The sequence below is a fragment of the Chaetodon trifascialis genome, chromosome 11, assembly GCF_039877785.1.
Source record: "Chaetodon trifascialis isolate fChaTrf1 chromosome 11, fChaTrf1.hap1, whole genome shotgun sequence".
Lineage (NCBI taxonomy): Eukaryota > Metazoa > Chordata > Actinopteri > Chaetodontiformes > Chaetodontidae > Chaetodon > Chaetodon trifascialis.
In genome coordinates this window covers 1,531,091-1,550,883 of record NC_092066.1, presented here as the reverse complement: position 1 = coordinate 1,550,883, position 19,793 = coordinate 1,531,091, and the positions used below count along the sequence as shown (strand labels likewise).

Genomic DNA, 19,793 nt, shown 5'->3' with positions numbered 1-19,793 from the left:
AGGCTTTACAAGCTGCTTCAACATCTTGCTAAAACCTTACAGGAACGCGTCACACGTCACCACTGCTGGAGATCAGCTCATCTACTCGCTGACAATAACAGAACGTCTGACCCAGCTTGTGAGGAGACGTGCAGCCTGTGTTTCATCAGCACTGTGTCACCGAGCAGAAGTCCTGGAGGAGACGGAACGTTTCGCCTTCCTAGAAGCCAGATGGAGAAGAAAAGTTCAGCAGAACCAAAGGAAGCATCCCACAGTGATGGGGGGACTTTTTTAAGTGGTACTAATTGTCCCGATGCAGTAAAAGTCATCTGTTTGGCATCTTCAGTGGCTTCTAACCACCACTGAAAACACATTTTCAGCTCGCGTTCGTTAACACCAGTAATCTGATCTGATCGCTGACATGTCGTGAATATTCAGAGGCTCAGCGTTCATTAAATAATGCAATGGACTGTGATGGTGGAGGCAGTGAAAACCATCCAGTCCAGTCTGAGCAGCAGATGCATGAGCTGCAGGATGGCGTTGAGATTCATGCTCAGCTTATAATTCACAGAAGTCACAGTGAAATTAGGTCAAGCTGTGGCCACGTTAAAAAAGGTCATTCATTATCGACTCAGGCCGCCGGCGTGTTTACATCGAATCAGTGGAGGTGTCGCTGCCGTCTCTCAGCCTGACGGCACTTTAAGTGAAGACGCAGTCCATAACCTGAGGCCTGAGCAGCAGCAGGCGTAAACGTGGATTTACAGGAACGAGGCTGCTGCAGCGGATGTGAACACACAGAAATCTGACTTCTTCTTGTGGAAACATGTTGATTTTTTCCTGAGCTGAGGTTTTATTCTCTGACCGGACGGCGTCAGAACCTGCCGTCAGTAAGATGTAAGAGCTCAGTGGAGACGCAGCACAGATCTGCGAACAGCTGAAGCCTCAAAGCTGCTGAGTCAGCGTCCGTTCACTCTATCCGAACTACTGATGGAAACGTCTCAGAGATCTTTAAAACGCCGTCAAACAGGCCTCTGACCACCATTCACTGGACTGGAACTAAAGGCCTCAATCCTCCTTCCACTGCAGCCCCTCCTGGAGCCTCTGAAGGACCCCCGGACGGCCCCTGGACGGCCCCTGGACGGCCCCTGGACGGCCCCTGGACCGCAGCTTTAGAACCGCTCTGCTCTGGGAGGACTTTAACGGCCCTCGTACGCGGCTCCTAATTAAAATTGATCAGCGGTTGATTGACTGGCTCATTCTCTGAAATCAATGTGACTGATGACGTTCTCCAGAGTTCAGAGGAAAAATCGAGGCCGAGCGCTCGGCGTTCGGCGTCCAGTCAATTAAAAAAGGAATGACAGTGAACTGCAGCGTGGCCGCCTCTGAGGGTGTAATTAAAGATATAAGTGAGGCGGTTACGGTCATATTACAGACCGATCAGCTGATCTTATCCTGGCTGAAGCTGCACAGTTTGAATGATTACCTCTCCCAGTCTGAAAATACCTCACATGAAGCGAACCGTTTGCACAAACCTTTCCTGAGATGCTAACAGGCTAACTGGCACCGTCACAAACAGCGTGGGGGCGACCATGTTTTCTCAGGTCTGTCTCAGGGGACGGCCTGCGATTATTGATGGAAAACGATGGAAACGGCCAAAAAGATGTTCGTGGCGCTCAGAAGAGCCACATCATCGTGCAGCGCTGCAGACAGCGGAGGTGAGGACGGCAGCGGCGTGAAAGACGCGTCCTCCTTTAAATGTTTTGTGCAAACCAAACAAAATTCCATCATGTTTGAGTGGAAGATTTCTAAAATGTGACCTGTGTGGAGAAACGACACCTACAGCACGCCGCAGGTCGCACGCCAATACTGACGTCCACCTTTCTCCGTCCAGGTGGAGTCCTGAGAGGAGTCACATCGAGAAGACAAAGTGTTTGTCCGACCCTTCAGTACCAGCGTGCGATGATGATGATAATTACCTCTGAATCATTTGACCAAAGAGAATCGCGCTGTTACTGCGTGACTGTTTGGGACAAATGAAGACAAGTTCTGTCTCTTTTTACGAGGCAGCAGCTGAATTATTTCCTCCTCCGACGACTCGAGAGCGTCTGAAATGAAGCCGACTGACGTCCTCACGTACTCTTCCGCTGGTCGATTTCAATAAATGAAGGCCTGTAACTCACTTCTGATGAACCCCCCTGCAATCAATCAGTGTTATTTCAGGTTTCCATTGCACCGGGCCTGTGTATTTGCTGGCACACTCACCGGCGGAGCAGGGCCCGTCGGACACCCGGGAGATGAGTCTCTGCTGTTTGCAGGACGCCTGTCGCCTGTAGCACTCGTTCTGGTAGGTGTCTCCGTTGGAGCCGCAGACGGGGACGTAGTGTTTGTGGCACTGGAAATCAAACACAATCAAATGTTAATTAAGCCTCAATGTGACCGCCGCTGACAGGACGAACGCAGGATTCAGAAGCAGCCGAGAGGCTTTCTGCTGCTTTCGCCGCTCAGCGCAGGCCGCCGAGGAGCAGAGCGCGCTCGAGAACAAGCCGTCACCTCGTTACGTCGAGCAGCTTCAGGAGGACGAGGAGCTGCCTTCATCCTGCGAGGAGCTTCGGACACGATGACCTGACTGCACACATATCAGCGCTCAGCAATCCATATTCTATTAACTCTCAGCCATCAATCATTCAGCAGGAATCCCCTGCAGAGCTGAACTCTGTGACCTCTGCACACTGCACTGAAGTGAGCACGTACAAGTACTGAACCCAAGTACAAATCTGATGTACTTGTACTTCATTTTCATGGCACCGTCTGCGTCCGTCTCAGAGGGACACACTGTCCTTTCCTCCACTCCATTCATCTGACAGTTATTACATTACAAAACAGGGACACTTAAAGTAATGATCAGTCGATTCATTGATTGACAGAATATTAATGATTGATTGATTAATCGTGATCTCTGCTGTGGAATCATGTGATGTTTGATCCTCTCAGACGTTTGATTGGCTGCTTTTCCTCTCAATGATCTGAATGTGTCTGTAATCATGTGGAGCTTTGGACCAAACAAACATGGTGAAGGCGTCACTCATTATGAGCACATTTCTCACTGTTTTCACAACGTTTCCAAACCAGACGATCGATCGATCGATCGATCGATGGAGGAAATGATCAGCAGATTGATCCAGAATGAAAAGAATCATTAGTTTCAGTCCAACACAAACAGTTGAAGACGAGCTCTGAATACTTCTTCAGTACCTGAAGTACATTTTCCTGATTATTAGTGAAGTAATACTTTCAATGCAGGACTTTTTTACAGTGTGGTGTACTTTTACTTCAGTGAAGGATCTGAATACTGCAATAACTCTGCAGCTTTATGGAAATTCATTGATGATAAACCTCCATCAGTAAATCCAGATGTGGGACAGTGGTGAGCTCAGAGTAGAGACGGGATGGGATTGTGGCGTCTTCCCGCTTGTTATCTTCAGAGATGCTCGCGCTCACTTTCGGCTCCAGCAGAGCAGGTTTTTTCAGACCTGAGGACGTGAAGCATCATTGTGTCAGGCTGCTTCTCAGTTCGCTCCGTCAGGTCATCGATGTAACAGGGGATGTGGTGTTTGCCGTTGGTCACATGTTTCCTGCAGGCTTCATCCATCCAGGAGGCTCCTGTGTGTCTGCGCTGAGCTGCTGAATGAGGCTGAACATTCGCTGAGCGTCTGACTCCACGCAGCATCTATGAAGTCCTCAACTGAGCTGGGTTGTTGGTTTGGACCCTGCTGTCAGCTAAAGCGTTTATCTTTTTAGTGCTGCTAGGCTAGCAGTTTCCCCCTGCTTCCAGTCTTTGTGCTAAGCTAGGCTAAACACACCCTGGACCTGTGTTCTGCTGGGACTTTAATCCAAGAGAGTTTGCTCTGAAACTCGTTTACCCTCATATCGTTCTGCTCCACACACACACGCACGCACGCACACACACACACACACACACACACACAGAAACATAATCAGACCCTGCAGAGCGAGGACTCGTTTGGACTGAGGACACAAACTGTCTCAGGGATCTGGAGAAGCGTCTGTCTGTCACAGGCGCTACGCTAACGCAGCCGCCATCGCTGTTTTCATCTAACCGATGAACGTCAGAGCCGGCTGAGGTGGAGGAGCAGCTCCCTGAGCGCTCAGTGCACTGACCTGTGTGAGGAAGAGCAGATTCGTCACCATTCAGCACATTCTGGCCACCCTTCATCTTCACTTGCACTGGTGGTGAAATGCTGCAGAGTGGAGGCTGGCTGTGAGAAGACGAGCAGCAGCAGAGAAGAAGAAAGGTTTTACTTTAGCCAATCCATGAAAAGATGGCCGACGCTGATACGACGCTTCCGATCGGCTCGGGCATCTCCTTTAATTGACGTAAAAACGTGAAAGCATGTGGTGGTGGAGCTGTTCCTTCAACCCTGCGAAGCATCTTCTCATCTTCCTCTTTTAGGCTGCCGTCAATGATCTCCACCTCTGAGGGACAAGATCAGCTGAGACCCGCAGAGTCCACCAGGACTCGCCGCGCATGGATGAACTGCTGTGAGGAGACGCCGGTGAGTCAATGAATGAAGAAAAAGAATGAAACGGAGCAGAAGTCAGGTTTCATTGATTGAACCTGTTGGACTCTCTGTGGACAGGACAGGACAGGTCCGGCGCTCGTCTCCTCGTCTTCCTCGCCTTCCTGTGATGGTCTGAGCTCTGACGCCTCTGCTGGCTGATGTTTCTGCATTCAGCTGAGGACGCCTCAGGATCTGATCATGTCCCGTCTGTGTGGACACGAGTCATGAAAGCAGGTCTGCTCTGGGATCACAGAGCGTGACGTTACTTCAAACAGGAAGTGTGTGTCTCGCTGTTGCAGCAGCGCTGAGGTGAGTTCCTCTTCAGACGCCGTCCTTCACGCCGCTGCTTTACTCTGTCATGTTGTCTCATATCGTCTCATGTCAGAGGAACAAACAGCGAAATGTTTCCTGATGCGTCTGCGGGAGCTTTTTTCACCTAAGCTAACGAGTCTACAGCTGCAGAGCGGCGAGAGACGTTCAGAGACGCACAGGACGTCACCGTCTCACTAGAAGCTTGTCAACAATGTTTTCACATCTGGAGAAAATGTGGATTAATCCGCCGCTGAAAATAGTCACATGCACATGCACCGTTTCCTCCTGTTTGAGTAACGTGACGAGCAGCTGTCTTAGCGAATCACTGAGCCTTTTAGGTGAGACTTTGTTTTTATAGATTAATGTCTTCAGTAGGAACCAACAGGCCACAAACAGGAAGCCTGAGGGTGAGAATACAACAAATACAGAACGGCATCAGACCTCAGAGAGAAGGAGCACAAAGGTCGCTTCACCGCCTCCTACCTGGAACTGGCAGACACATTTGAGCTGAGCTCCGTCGTCTCTGCAGACGCCTCCAAATCGACAGGTGGAGTCATCGCACACCCTCAGGTCGCTCTTCTTCTCTGACAGATCTGCAGCAGAGACACAGACGAAGGGGGGGTTAAATACAAAAACAGACGTGAGCAGGTGGATCAATAAGGTGGATCAGACCTGCGAAAGCTCCACAAGCATCAGCAGTAAACTCAGACATCCCTGCTCTGATCACACCGTCCTTCAGAATAAAACCCGGACAGGTTCGTGAGAGCGTGGACAATAAAAGCAGACAGAGCGCACAGCTGCAGGGACAACGTGGACAGACTTCACGGCTATGCAGCGCAGAGGACATGACTGTTTATCAGACGGAGCAATAAGGCTTCATATCGCAGCAACAGACACCTGAACTACAGGTGAGCGCTGTGTTCACACCAAGGAAATAACAGGTGGACCAGAGGAAAACAAACCTGCGAGAGAAGACCGAGGAGTGAATACGAAGCGTCTTCAAGAGGAGACCACGATCATGTCCCCGTCCGCCCCGACAGGTAGGGACACATTAAAACGGACTTCACAGCTGTGAGACCTTACTGATCCAAACAGATGCCACGATGTGCTCATGCTGGACAAACAACGACCAATCAGATCACTGTAGGCGGGATTAAGACTGGTTTTGACTGAACTGTCAGAAAAGACCAGCAGAACTTTTTTCTGCTGACGGAGAAAATAAAAGAGAAGGTGACCTTCAGTTCACACAGCGGCCGGTTCGCTGCTCCAAAAAAGCTCTGTGATTAAATACGATGCAGAGGTTTACAGGATAATACAGATTTTTTTCTATTTCTACACCAAATATGATGAAAAATATACAGATAAAGAAATTAAAAAAAAACAACCCCCCCCCCAACAAAAATAACAACCCCAGCCTTTGTGCTAAGCTAAGCTAAGCTGGACACAGAGATTAAAGTAAAATCCAAGAATAAACTGAACCTTCTTGCTGATCCTGAGTCAGTTTTGCTCTTTACACTTTGATTACTGATCAGTTCAGAAAACGTCATGAAGCCGCTGATCGACGCTCATCACACCAAACATGTTGAGAGATGTGAATGATACTGGGTGCGCAGACACACACACACACACACACACACACACACACACACACACACACACACACACACACACACACACACACACACACACACAGCTCTGCCAGCTTGTGATAATAACAGGCCTCCATGACTCAGAAATGTGCAGCAGACTCTGATTATCCACATTTTCTTTGAGATAAAAGCCACTGCTTGTGTGTGTGTGTGTGTGTGTGTGTGTGTGTGTGTGTGTGTGTGTGTGTGTGTGTGTGTGTGTGTGTGCGTGGGCGTGCATGTGTTGGTGTAAGTGTCACACACCACAGCTGAGTGGGCTTTCAAGCGGCGTGTAATGGCCTGTAATTACTGTTTGTGGACCTCCCTGCTCCTAAAAATGGCCGCCTCAGGCCACGGCAAGAAGCAACCGCAAAGACCCTGAAGCTCAGCAGCTGACGTGAAGCTCCAGCTCTCCGAAACCACGACTGAGAGCCGCCGAGGAGCAAACAAGCAAAACCAACCTTCAGATTCAAGGAGCAAGGAAATGAAACGCTGAGAGATGGCTGGAGGAAGTCCTTCAGTTCAGAGCAGCACAATGGAAAACGCTCTTCCTCTCCGAGCTTTAAATCATTGATGCGTTAAAAGGTTTGAAATGAAAAAGCTTATTCCAATTTGGGTTTTCTCCTAAATTGGTTTTTCACAGAAGGCTGAGTTTCCCTTCCTCTCCTGCTCTGTTCAAGAAGAGTCTGAACCTGTTTTCTGGGTTTGGACGAATCTTCTTCTATCGGAGGTTCGGCTTTGAACGTCTCACCTGAGCTGCAGTTATAACGGACCGCCTTCAGCAGAGAGCTGCGTCTTACAGGACGTTTCAGTGTCCACGCCCTGAAAACCACTCGAGCAGCAGAAGACGTGAAATGCTGAAATGGTCTTTTGTCTCGTTTTCTCGAATAAACAACCACACACGGGGAGGAAGGAAGGAACATTCGCTGTGTGTTCAGTTATAAGAGCAGCATCCTCAAACGCCAACTGATCAGCTGCCAAGCTGAGACACGGCGTGGTTAAGAGACGTAGAGGACGTCAAGTCACCAGATGCACGCCTGCTCCAGAAACCTGCTGAGTGCAGCCTACAGGTGGAGCGTCCAGCTGCAGGCTGCAGGTCGTTCATGGCTAATTAGGTCCAACAGGAAGCCGCGTCCATCAGCAGCTCGGACCCCGGAGGCCGACAAACGCTGCCGATCGACTCCGAGCGACAGACAGACTGAAGATTCGACACCAGTCTGGGATTACGCGACAAACAGGAGTCTTAAAACTAAAACCCCAAAGAGGAATGCAAATGGAGGCATCGCTGCTGCGTGTGCACCAGGCTGAAGTGTGTGTGTGCGTGTCCACGCTGTTATCAGGCGCTCGGCTGATATATTTGTGTGTGTGTTTGCAGCCGACCCCGGCCGTGTTGTGTTCAGGTTCCTCACCCTCATACATTTTACAGCAGAAACAGGGATTTGAAATGCACATAATTCCCTCTTTTGGACCAGAGCAGAACTAAAGAAGCTGACGGAGCGTGGCAGCAGCCGCCGCCCGGAGGCACATCCACCTTCCAAATCCCCTGAGCTCTGCCCAGTCGTCATGGCCACCCAGCCGCTGCGCCCCCCCCCCACCCGAGGCTCGTTATCTAACCCCTTCCTCCTCTGCAGCCCTGACTCCAGGAGAGACGTCAATACCTCGTCTTCTGTCTGCTGCTCTGAGGCCTTCAGCTCTCCACACATCTATAACCCCTTCACTGCTGCAGCACACACACACACACACACACACACACACACACACACACACACAGATGTCCTTTCATTCAGAGCAGCATGACACAAGATCGATAAATGATCAGAATCGTGTTGGTGGTCAAATAAGCTCCCAGTGGTGGAGGAAGTATTCAGACCCTGAATGAAGTAAAAGTACTAATACCACACCGCGAAAATACTCAGTTAAAGTAAAAGTCCTGCATTGAAAATGTTACGTCGCTAATAATCAGGAAAAAATACCTCAAGAATTGAAAGTAACTGCAGTGCAGTAACGTGTTCCCCGTCCTTCAGTTGTGAAGTAACTGAAGCTGTGGAGTACCTTGAATTTGTGCAGTACTATGATCTATACTACTTGAGTAAATATCCGCAGTTACATTTCACTTCCGCTTCACATGTGTGCACGCGCGCGCACACACACGCACGCACGCACGAGCACACACGCACTGACGCACACACGCACGCACACACACACACACACACACACACACACACACACACACACACACACACACACACACACACACACACACACACACACACACACACACACACACACACACACACACACACACACAGTGCGGTTTTCATTTCACAGAGGCTCAAACCTCTTCTGAAGGACTGCTGTGGCGCATTGATTTGGTTTTCTGAAAGTGGAGAATTTATCCTCAGCAGACGAGAAACAGGAGAGGGAGGAGGCGTGACATCCATGTGAAGTACCGCCATCAGTGATGCATGATGGGACTTCAAATCCCCATCATGCTCAGAGACACAAATGTTCCAGTCTTCTGGGAGGCGTCTGAACTGAATAAATAAGAAAAACACGAGTGTGTGATGGCTCTCTTTGTAGTTCTACAAAACTTATTCCCTCACGCTTCAAAGCCGCACAATCGTTCGGTTTCTCCTTGTTCCAGCTCTTGTTCCATTGCCATGTTGGGCTGCTTCTTTAACGTTTTAAGAGACAAGATGGCGAAACGAGCTCGTCACAGCTGCTCCTCAAACCTCATAAAAACCTCAATGACAGCATTTTCCTTCTGTCTTCATGTAACGGCTGTTTGTTGTAAAGTAGCTGCTGAGCTTCCTGCTGCGCTGCCTAATTACTTCATCTGAACACTCCACCTGCCAGCACACAGGACTGTTCACACCTGCTCAACACTCACAGAGCGTGGACAGAGGAATGGAACACACCCCAGCACACAAGCACCAATACTGACACATGAAAAGCAGTATTTTATTTGCCAGCGGTGGGATGGAACAAAGTACATCTACTCAGGCGCGATACTTCAGTCAAATAAAAGCCGGGTCTCAAATAATGGCTGGGGATAAACCTGGTGGATAAACATAGAGTAGGGCTGCCTTTTAAAACATACCTACACATCACAAAATAAACAAACAAAATATTGTCCTATTCCTTGATCCACATCTCATTTTCAATCAAAGTGACATCGAGCCTCCAGTCAGTGCTGGTCCACGTGTCCCATCATGTCCTTCAATATCCCAGACAGACAGGAGGGACTCCACCTGTCTGATTATGGGCCCTATTTTCCCATGAGGTGTTTTCAGTACTGAGGGTGAGCGCTGCAGCTGGCAGCCATGAGACGGACTGCAGTGAAATCCCTCCGGCCGTGTGCACACCGCCAACGTTCGTCCACTAAAACTGTTTGTTTTGCCACTGACAGCTCAGACTGCTGTGAAGTGTCTGACAACATTATGGAAAGGAAACAGAGCTTTTCCTAAAGAGCAAGATCCATTTAATTTAACCAGAAAAAGCTGTTATATCGCTCTCACCGGAGCCACCAGACTCCATTCACAGAAACAGTCGTTTTAGCATCGTAAAACACACTTCAACAAAACTCACTCACTGCTGTTTCTCCACAATCGAATGTTCATTTTCACGATCAAATGTATGGATTTTTTTTACAACTCCAATATAAACTTGACTTTAGAATATTCACTGACAGCCCTGTCAAATTATGCACGTCACCTAAACATAACATCCATCTCCACTGCTTTAATATGTTCAACAATGTGCTATTTTTAACACTTTATTGTTCTGTGTGTGTGTGTGTGTGTGTGTGTGTGTGTGTGTGTGTGTGTGTGTGCGTGTGTGTGTGTGTGTGTGTGTGTGTGTGTGTGTGTGTGTTAATGCTACAGCCAAAAATGTTCCTGCAAACATTTCACAATAAGAGCCTTGTTAGTAAAGAGAGTTTAGGTCCACTGAAATGCTAGAGAACTTTTAATTTGAAACAGACACAGGAAGTGTTGAGTTTGTATTAAAAGCATAATGCAGTAACTTTAATGGGGCCAAAGGAAGCGGATCAACACAAGGCTTCATGCTAACACTTACTAATTAGACTTATCAAAGAGGGAATTAGAAATAAAAGTCTGTCTCTAATACAAGCCTGCTTCATTTAAAGGCCTGTTACCTTCTGCAGTGAAAACCACGTATCTCCAGATGTGTTGAATGTTTGTGCTAAACTTAAGGATGAAATCTTCCTCTATGTCTTTAGAAAATCCTCCTCTTCTTCAGCTCAATGAACTCTTTGAAAAGCTTCTTGGATCAGCTGAAAATGCATCGTCACAAAGCTGAAAACAGCCTGTTTTTCTGAGCTAAAGTTGACTTTTACAGGACCATGCTACATGCGGCTTCAGCAAAGCATCTGAATTATTCTTCCTCCTTCAGGGATTTATCTTCATGTTCACAGACCAACAAAATAACGATCCCTAATTTATTTCAATGAGTCCAATTGTTATTCAAAAGTTTGGATATAAAGAAAAAAGGACCATCGAACACTTGCTGAACCACAGACTGACGTCATTTGATCTGTGGTGTGACATAAACAGGGTCATTCTGCCGTCAATCATCCCACGATTAATCATTATCATCATTTTCAGTGAAGAGGTGACAGTGTTCACCTTATCTTCTGATAAAATCCTTAAAATGCAGAAAATCAATCAAAGGCTCCACTAAACCACAAACATTATTCTTGTTTTCTCCTTTATGAAAGGCAGACTTTGTAAAACAGCACATTTAGAAAAAAGCAGATGAAAAAACATGAACGTTTCGACTGTTTATGGAGTCGTTATCACCACAACACACAGTCAGTTATTAACATTCACGTCAGGAGACGGGATGAAAGCAGAGGACATCAGGTCCCACAGCGGAGACGATGCAGCAGATGATGATGATCTGTGTGAGTCTGCTCAGACTGATGAAGACTAAACGCGGTGAGCCGCTCAGCTGCTGTTGTCTATTTGTTCCTGGATCTATTTTAAAGCTCATGACTGCAGCAGCTGGATGACTTTCTGTGTGAAGAGCTTTTCTCTGTTCTCCTGTGCTGTTTGAATAAAACATGAGACCCTGACCGCCTCCTCCTCCTCCTCCTCCTCCTCCTCCTCCTCCACCTTATTGCTACAGAGAACGCAGGGTTGCTGACATCCTTCAGCCTAAATATTTAGCATTTTCATATTCAGTTTTGGTTTTCCATCCATCGCTGGCCTGCAGTACGTCTACGTCAGACGGACTCGTCGTGAAGAAAAACTCCAGCTGACTGGAAACTGTTCAGACGAGACGAATCTTCAGGGAAGCAGCGAAAGCTTTGCAGCCGCAGAGAAACAGAAGCAGCGCTTATTTGTGCAGCGAACAGAATAAAGGCCCTGAAGTTTGTTTGCCTTTTCCTATTTATTGTTTTGGGATTTAGATATTTACAGTTTTGCACCTTGTAGCATCAATATTCATGACATACAGTACAGAACAGCTGTATTACACTTGCTGTATTACGGGTTTAGTGCTAATTAGCAAACATTAGCATCGTAATAAACTACAGACAGATGGTAAACGCGGCGGTATATTATACATGCTTAGCTTCAGCCAGCTAGCATGCTGACACTAGCATTTAGCAGCTCACAGAGCTGCTAGCATGCTGTGGCCTGCTGAAGGAACCCTGCAGAGGTCTGGACCACCACTGGAGCTTTGATGCAGTGTTTCTGCAGGTGCACCTTGATGATGCACATAAAGACGTCCGAGCAACATTTTGCCTCCAGTTTCACGCTGTTCCAGAGACGAATAGGAAAACTACAATCATGCAAACATGGACGCAGACAACGCAGGATTTTAAATAATTAAACAGGCTCAAGGATACGGACAAAGTGTCTGGGTGAGAAAACGTGAGTGTGAACTGTAAGCGTCTCAGTCCTGAAATGCGATGTAGCTTCGTAGCGTAGCATCATTCATCATCACGTCCATCATACACAGAAGAAGCAGCAAAGCTCAGTGAGGAGGAGGAAATCTGGAGAGCTGACAGACGTTAACAGTGGGAAATGAAGACATGGAGACGCTGCCGATGAGCATTTCTGTCCAGTCTTTGTTATTTTTGTATTATTTAAGATTGTAAAAATGCAGCAGTTTGTTCAGTGAAACTCAAATTTCACTGTTACATGTTTAGCTAATTGTTCTGAGTCAGCGTCTCGTCTGATCGACACTGGAGGAAAGATGTTTTACTCTAAAACTGTGATTTCAACCTTCCACTGTGACAGTGACACTGAGCAGATGCTGCAGAAAGACCTGCTGTCTAATTACTGCCCTGCCTTCCTCCTCCTCCTCCTCCTCCTCCTCTGTAACTGGGACTAATTTGTCCAGTTTTCGGTGATTTTTTTCCTGGAAGGCAGAGCGAGCGTCTGACTGCGAGCCGCCCGGAGGCCTCGGCAGACGCTCGGCTCGTTTGGCTTCATCAGCTGTTGCAGCAGACTAATCTTCACCTGGGAAGCAGAGAGTGCAGCGCGAAGATAACAGCTTTGATGTTTTATTCATGTCGAGCCGATCAGAGGGACAGACAGACTCCTTCCAGGTTCATTCCAGAGTCTGACGCAGAGCCAGAGCAGGAAGTAATTGACCTCCAGGGAAGTCTCTCGAAGACGAGTCAGGTCGCTGGGGCCTGTTGGCCGTCCGGTTTGTAAGACAATTAGGCCTCATATCCTCCACAGAGTGCAGAGCTCGTATACAAGTGTTCCAAAACATCCTGGAAAACCTGGAGTTCTTACAGCAAGAGGAGCTTTCTAATCAAGGAACTTTGAGGTCCAACGTTCATAACGTATAAACATTTTATTTACCTCTGAATCTGTGGAGTTCTTGATTGGCGTGCATGAATCAGCTGTTATGTTTCAGGATGTTAACTTCATCAGAGGCAGCTGACACCTCCACAGATCACGTCTCCCAGTTTCTCACCAGATTCCCAGTGACAATCCATCAAATCAGTGAATCAACAATTAGAAATAATGCTGATTTCTTCCTAAGAGAAAACTATTTTTAGCACTAAATTTCTGCTGCGTCAGCCTGGTGGAGAGTTTGTCCTGGATCGAGCGCTTCAGTAGCTTTAACACGCCGCTCATGTTTCACTCGAGGATTTCCAAACTCGTTCTCATTAGAAAACAGTTTCCACTGACATGAATCCAGCTGTGCTCTGTATTCAGCTTTCAGACCGAAGTTTGTCTTCTTGAAGGTGGACTCTCCTCAAAGTAATCCCTCCCATCATCACTATGACCCACCAGACGCGTGGTGGTGTCTGTCGTCTTCGGTCAGCCAGCCAATGACAGAGCGCAGGGCATGAGGGCGGGACTTTAGAAAAAAAGGTGACCAGGTGCCAGAGCGTGAGCACGAGTCCAAGAGGAGCCGCTGAGCCGAAATCCGACCGTTTGTGAAACACACTGAAACCGTTTTAAGTCTCACTCACTTTGGAGAAGTTTCATCTCATGAATTAAAGCAGCTTGACGTGGTCGTACTCTAAATCGCCGTTCGTCGTCCTTCGAAGGAGTCGCGCCTTGAACCGGGCCTCTGATCTCGCCGCCGTCTCTGCGGTGTGAAGCAGCCATTGAGGTGTGACAGGCGTCAGACTGAGGCGATAATCGAGCTCGTCTGACCGGCTCATGATCCGGCTCGAGGCGCTCGCTGAATAAAACTCAATGAAACGCACTTCATTTATTCTCCAGCCCACACAGCTGACGGCACCGACTGTCTGCTGAGGACAGCTTTCTGCTGCTTCCTGCCACCTCAGGCTGAAGCTGTTTAATTATGTTTCTACTAAAATCATCCGTCTTCATGGATGCTTTTCCGCTCGCTGCTTTTGTCACTGACACTGTTACACATAATTAGTAATACAGAGAAACTAAACAACGTTTCCTTAATCACTGAAGTAACAATACGGCTCCTGGCTCAGTGTTTTTAATTATAGAGTAAATATTTCAGCACATATTCCATAAAACAGGCACAGAGAGAATTAATCACACGGCTCTTCTGTTCACTCCTGCTTTATTTAAGAGGTTTTCCAAAAGCCATTAATACGTTCAGAGCTTTATTTTAAAATGGTGCCCTCATAAGGAGTGCAGGGGAATAAAGAGAGATGTCCGTAAAGCAGCAGAACTGCCGCTGATGTTCTTCTCTGATTCACGGCTCTCAGTATTTTTGTTGTTACTGTTAATGGAAAAGCTATTTGCTGATGTAAAGCACTTGAAACTGTAAATCTGAGGCTATTTTATTTGCAGGCAGTGCTTCCGCCTGACTTACGCTGCCATAATAGCTACAGGCTCACATTATGTGCCGTAAAAGCAGCAGGACAGGAGTACTTTTCATTTCACCCGACAGAGAGCTGAGCAGCAGGACCTGCCGCTGGAGGCAGACGGGGATCAGGTTCAGATCCGCCTTGAAAACGAGGCCACGTATGAACCTTGTTGCGTGTTGAAGGTTGTGATGCTCACTGACCACAGCAGCGATGGCTTAGAGGAGAAAATGTCTCAAGAACAAAAGCAGGTTTTAGAAGATTTCTGCAGCTCTTGTTTTACTGCTCTTCCACATCCAGGAGCCACAGAGAGGTGCAGGACGGGTTTAGCCTAGCTTAGCACAAACACTGGGAACGGGGGGAGTTGTTAGCCGTGCTCCATCCAAAGAGGAGAAATACAGCCTTTACAAGCTGCATCTTGTTTATTTAACAGGTGCAGAAACAGAAAAAGGAGACAATGCTGTTTTAAAATCAGTTAGCATTGGAGCTATGGTGACCAACACTGCTAGCAAGGGTTAGCATTCTAACACGCAGCGCTAAGACGGTGAACAGGGTTAATACAATACCTGCTAAACATCAGCATGCTAACACCGGCATGCTAAGCATTAGCAAAGAGCTGCTGTGCTCTTCAGTTAGCATGGCTGTGGACACGCACTGAGCCTGCAAAGAGCCCTGCGTTACTTCAGGTACCAAGAAGAAGAAGAAGAAAAGAGAAGAAGGACTGAAAGTAAGAAGAGCTTCAGACAGAGCGGGACAGTCATGACGTGACTTTTGACACCTGAGTGTCGGTGTGTGTGTGTGTGTGTGTGTGTGTGTGGTGTGTGTGTGTGTGTGTACACCAGCTGACAACAGGCAGTCACATGAGTGCAGCAGAGACGACTCGGACTGTGCAGACGTGTTTGCCTGAGGCTGCTGAACATGTTAATGTGGGGGTCTATGGGGACTGACTCGCTTTGCAGCCGCCACAAGTGGCCATCCAAGGAAGTGCAGTCTTTGGTTTCTTGGTAAAATGTGAACACGCAGGCGTGATGCAGATATTCTCGGATTCACGCTGCACCATGTGAACAGTTTCAGTGCTGTGGGTACGTTTTGCTGCTGAGAGCGCCACCATCTGGCCGTTCATAAAGCACATTCAGTTCAGGGTTAAAACTCCCACAGCATGAAGAAGCTAACTCATTCTCCTGGATTCATCGATTCCAAATGATTTCTGTCTGCACAAATACATTTTTACCACAAACAGAAACACACTGGACTCATTAGTTTTTGGGTTGAACGCTCAAAGGAAAGTGTGACTCCGGCCTAATTAAAAAACTGAAATCATTTAGAGGATGGTGTGACCTTGAAGGTGAAGGCATGGGCTGAGCTCGCTGATTGGTTTTTAATGAGGAGGTGTTCCTTCAGGTCATCAGCACCTCCTCAGTGCTCTTTCTCTCTGCTCATCAGTCAGCTGCACTCTTCCATCCCCTGAAACCTCCACCCACCTGCTCCCGGTGCTACTCCAACCGCTGAGAGGGTTTCCAACCCCCCCCCCCCCCCCCCACCACCACCACCACCACCACAGGAGGCCGAGGCACTCAGGCCCAAAACAAAACACAAAAAGAGGCCGAGGGGGCGAGCGCAGAGGAAGAACCGCAGGCGTTTTCATTCTGTGCGCTGTGTTCGGCAGCAGCTTTCAGCCCTCCGTCCTTGTTGTTAAAGGGTCTTACTGAGGACAGGAAGTCAGAGCGTCTCCGCACGCCAAAAGTCTAGCAGCTGCTTTCAGCACGTTAAAACCAACCAAACGCTCAAACAACAGGAAGTGAGTGAAAGAGTCGTCGTTCTGTGTGCAAATATCTAAAATATTCAGCGAAGTCGGACCAAACAGCACGCCGCCCGCTGACGTGGACCCCTCCCCTTCCATTTGTCCCCATTTGGGCCGTTTAGATGTTTCCGGCCTGGAGGTGCTGCCCAGCCTGCCTCATCATCATCATCCTCTTCGTCACCTTGCTGCCGGCTAAGAGTCAGCTTGTGTGTCAGCCTCTTCAGCTCCCTCCACCCCCGCCAACCATTGTGTAATTTGCATAATTACCGCCCCATAACTTCATCAGCGTGATCTGCCTCAGCGTGATGAAGGTGTGAATGAAGCCGATGGCGAGCGCTGTTTGTTGTTGCGCTGTGGCTTTTTCGGGCAGCAGGAGTCACTTTGGTGTTGGAGCTGTTGGACGTCTGATGGAGCACACTCGCAGCTCGTTCGCTCCGTCAGACCTGCCTGCTGGATGCTCATTGGAGCATTTCTGGAACTTTCCAAAACAGGCGATCCAGCATTGGTGCACACTTTGCGGTGTGATTGGTCAGCTGGGTGGAGGCTGTTTTTCCACATGAACAACTGAAAGCATGAATGTCTTCCAGGAGAGACGGAGGCCGTTAAGCCCATCTCCCAACTCCATGACGACCGGCTTTTCCCCGTGCACCGGCTGTGAGTGCAGTGCAGGAGACTCAGACTCCACCAGAGACAAAGCAAAGACTCTACAGTGTTTGCTGAGTGCAAACACACTGAGCAGCTCCTGCCGTACATGGTGGAAAAATGGGATTTCACAGGATAAAAACCAGAGGGATTAAACTTTAACTTGTATTTTCCCTTGTTAACTATCATCTGCAGGCTGTGTACAGAATGGCGTCTGTGTGATTTGCCTGCGATGAATCTGTTTTATTTTTGTGGTGAAGTGCTGCTTTTACTGTGGAAAGCTCTTCAGAGAGCCAAACAGAGGCTGAGAGGGGCTTTTGTCCTCCTCCAGACGTTTCTCACAGAGTGTTTACGGCCTCCCTGCATGCTGGGACTGTTTATGAGCCTCGTGGACGCCGCTGTCAGGACGCCACGAGCATGCAACGAATCTGTCACAACCTCCGACTGTTCCCGAGGGGCCTGAAACACAAAGACAGCACAAAGGGACTCATTGAGCTTCACGGCAGCAACAATATATTCTGAAACCTTAACTAGAAAACTCATGCCTGTTGTTAAACGCAGCCGTCAGGACGCCAAAGAGCGCTGACGCCCAAACACAGGACTGTCTCGCTTTTGTGGATCTCAGGTTGTTTTAATTCTCCAGTTTGTCCTTTTTGACCTTCGTCCCTTCTGCTCCGCTCTCAGCTTCCAGTCTTTAACCTCGTCCTCTCCTTACACCAGCAATCAGAAATGCAACGTTTCTCACCCCGGTATTGATTCTGGAGCGGCGTCACATGAGCCGACGTGAGCGCCGTTCGATTAGATTTTACGGCCTTAGTTTGACGCGAGACATCGTTCTCTCCTCTGGAAGACAAAAGAGGGGGGCTGAGCTACAGCGATAAACAAGCAGAGAGACAAAAACCAAACGGACGGAAATCCGCTGAAGAAAGTTGAGACCACAGAGGGTTTGTGAAGAGACGAGAATCTCAAGTCATCAATCAGTCAGACAGCAAAACCTTTTAATTTAACAGATAGCAGCTCAGGGTGGAGGTGAGTCCCCGAACGCACCAACAGGTAAACAGTTTGGAGCAATGTGGGCTGAAGATAAAGAGGTCTCGGCCACGACAGGTCGACTCTAAGTGGACTTCGTTTAAACGGCGCTCTCAGGTCTGACTGAGCTCAGAGCTGCTGTGGCGTACAGGCCGGTGTGAACGGTGGTTACCGTGCAGGGTGCTGACGGCCGGGCTTCGAACCAGCAACCCTCTGATTAGCTCTAGCTCCTGAGAACGCCTTTGCTCATTTCACTCAAGGACTCTCAAGGCTGAGAGTGACAGGAAGTTCAGCAGATTGGACAGGTATTAAATTTCATCCAGGTGGGATCAGAAACGCCTGACTCGTGGCAATCCCTCCGAAACGTCGAGTTGTTTGACTTGAAAAGCACAAATATGAATCTCATGGTGACTAGAGGAAAAGTCAGGATCCATTTTTTGACATTTCAGACTGAACGATTGATCAGTTAATCGAGGCAACGAAAATAGTTGAGGAAGTTGCAGCTTTTGTGTTTGTTTTATGGAAAAAAGTGAAACTTTCCGTCTTTTAATACGTTCTTAGAAACGCAGCTTTCATCCTTCAGCGAACCTGATCGTCTTGATCATCTGGATCTCAAACTCTGAGGCAGCACACTGACACATTTCTATGTGAGGAACGTCTTAAAGCCTCACAGCAGCTCCTCCCCCCTCCTTGTTGAATGGATTCGCCCGCAGAGTCTATGATGCGAGACTAATCGGGTCCCATTCCAATTCTGGGCACAGCGGAGGACACCAGACTCGCCCCCCCCCCCCAAGCAGGTGACTTGCACTTGATGCATTTTAATTGGTGCACAAAGACATCCAGAGCTGCGTGTCTGCAGCTGCCGAGGCATCAGGAGCCTTCAGACGCCACTGTGGGTTCAGAGACGTACGGGAGTCGACCCCGGCCGGCTCGAGGCTCTTTGTCTGTCCGTGATCAATGGGGGGGGCTAAGCCTGAGCACCGCCGCGGCTAATGGCTTCACAACAAGCCCTGTAGAGAATATGAGCTCCTGAGTGACAAAGGCTGAGGAGAATAAAAGAAGGCCCAGAGAGCTGCACGCATGCAGGCCAAAACACCACCGTGAGGATGACGCACGACGGCACTTGAACGCAGCAGCACTGGATTATGAATCGTCTCTGGCATGAAAATATTGGTTCAATCAATTCCTGCAGAATAAATAAATGTTTGAATCGGCCTCCACGGGTTGTTTTGACATGTGGAATTCATCACCATCACCGAGAAGCTGCTCTTCATCCCGAAGCGAAGAACAAGAGTGACAGGACATAAAGACGGCGTTCAGTCTTCAGGACAGACGCTCTCAGCTTATTTACGGCTACAGAAGACGCTCATTAGGAAGGAGAGAGGGTTACAGTTCAATAGAGATGTCTCAGGCTGATGTTGAAGCGCTGCCGTTCTCCCATTTAGGTCATTTTAATGGTCACAGGTCTTTCAAAAACTGTGAATCACTGCAGCCACGAGAGGTCCTTGAGTCGTAAAGATGAGCAGAAACATCCAGCTGAT

General features: G+C 48.3%; 2 protein-coding genes across 2 annotated transcripts in view; one reads left to right on the top strand and one right to left on the bottom strand.

Moving 5' to 3' along the window:
- The window catches only part of LOC139338735 (zinc finger protein 91-like), a 299,694-nt gene that overhangs the window by 110,984 nt on the left and 168,917 nt on the right, over positions 1-19,793 (top strand).
- The window catches only part of tmeff1a (transmembrane protein with EGF-like and two follistatin-like domains 1a), a 59,641-nt gene that overhangs the window by 26,109 nt on the left and 13,739 nt on the right, over positions 1-19,793 (bottom strand). The window contains exons 2-3 of the mRNA XM_070973702.1: positions 5,355-5,464; positions 2,242-2,371 (exon numbers count right to left, since the gene is read on the bottom strand). Coding sequence (XP_070829803.1) covers positions 2,242-2,371; positions 5,355-5,464 — 240 coding nt within the window. The remainder of the gene's footprint in view (positions 1-2,241; positions 2,372-5,354; positions 5,465-19,793) is intronic.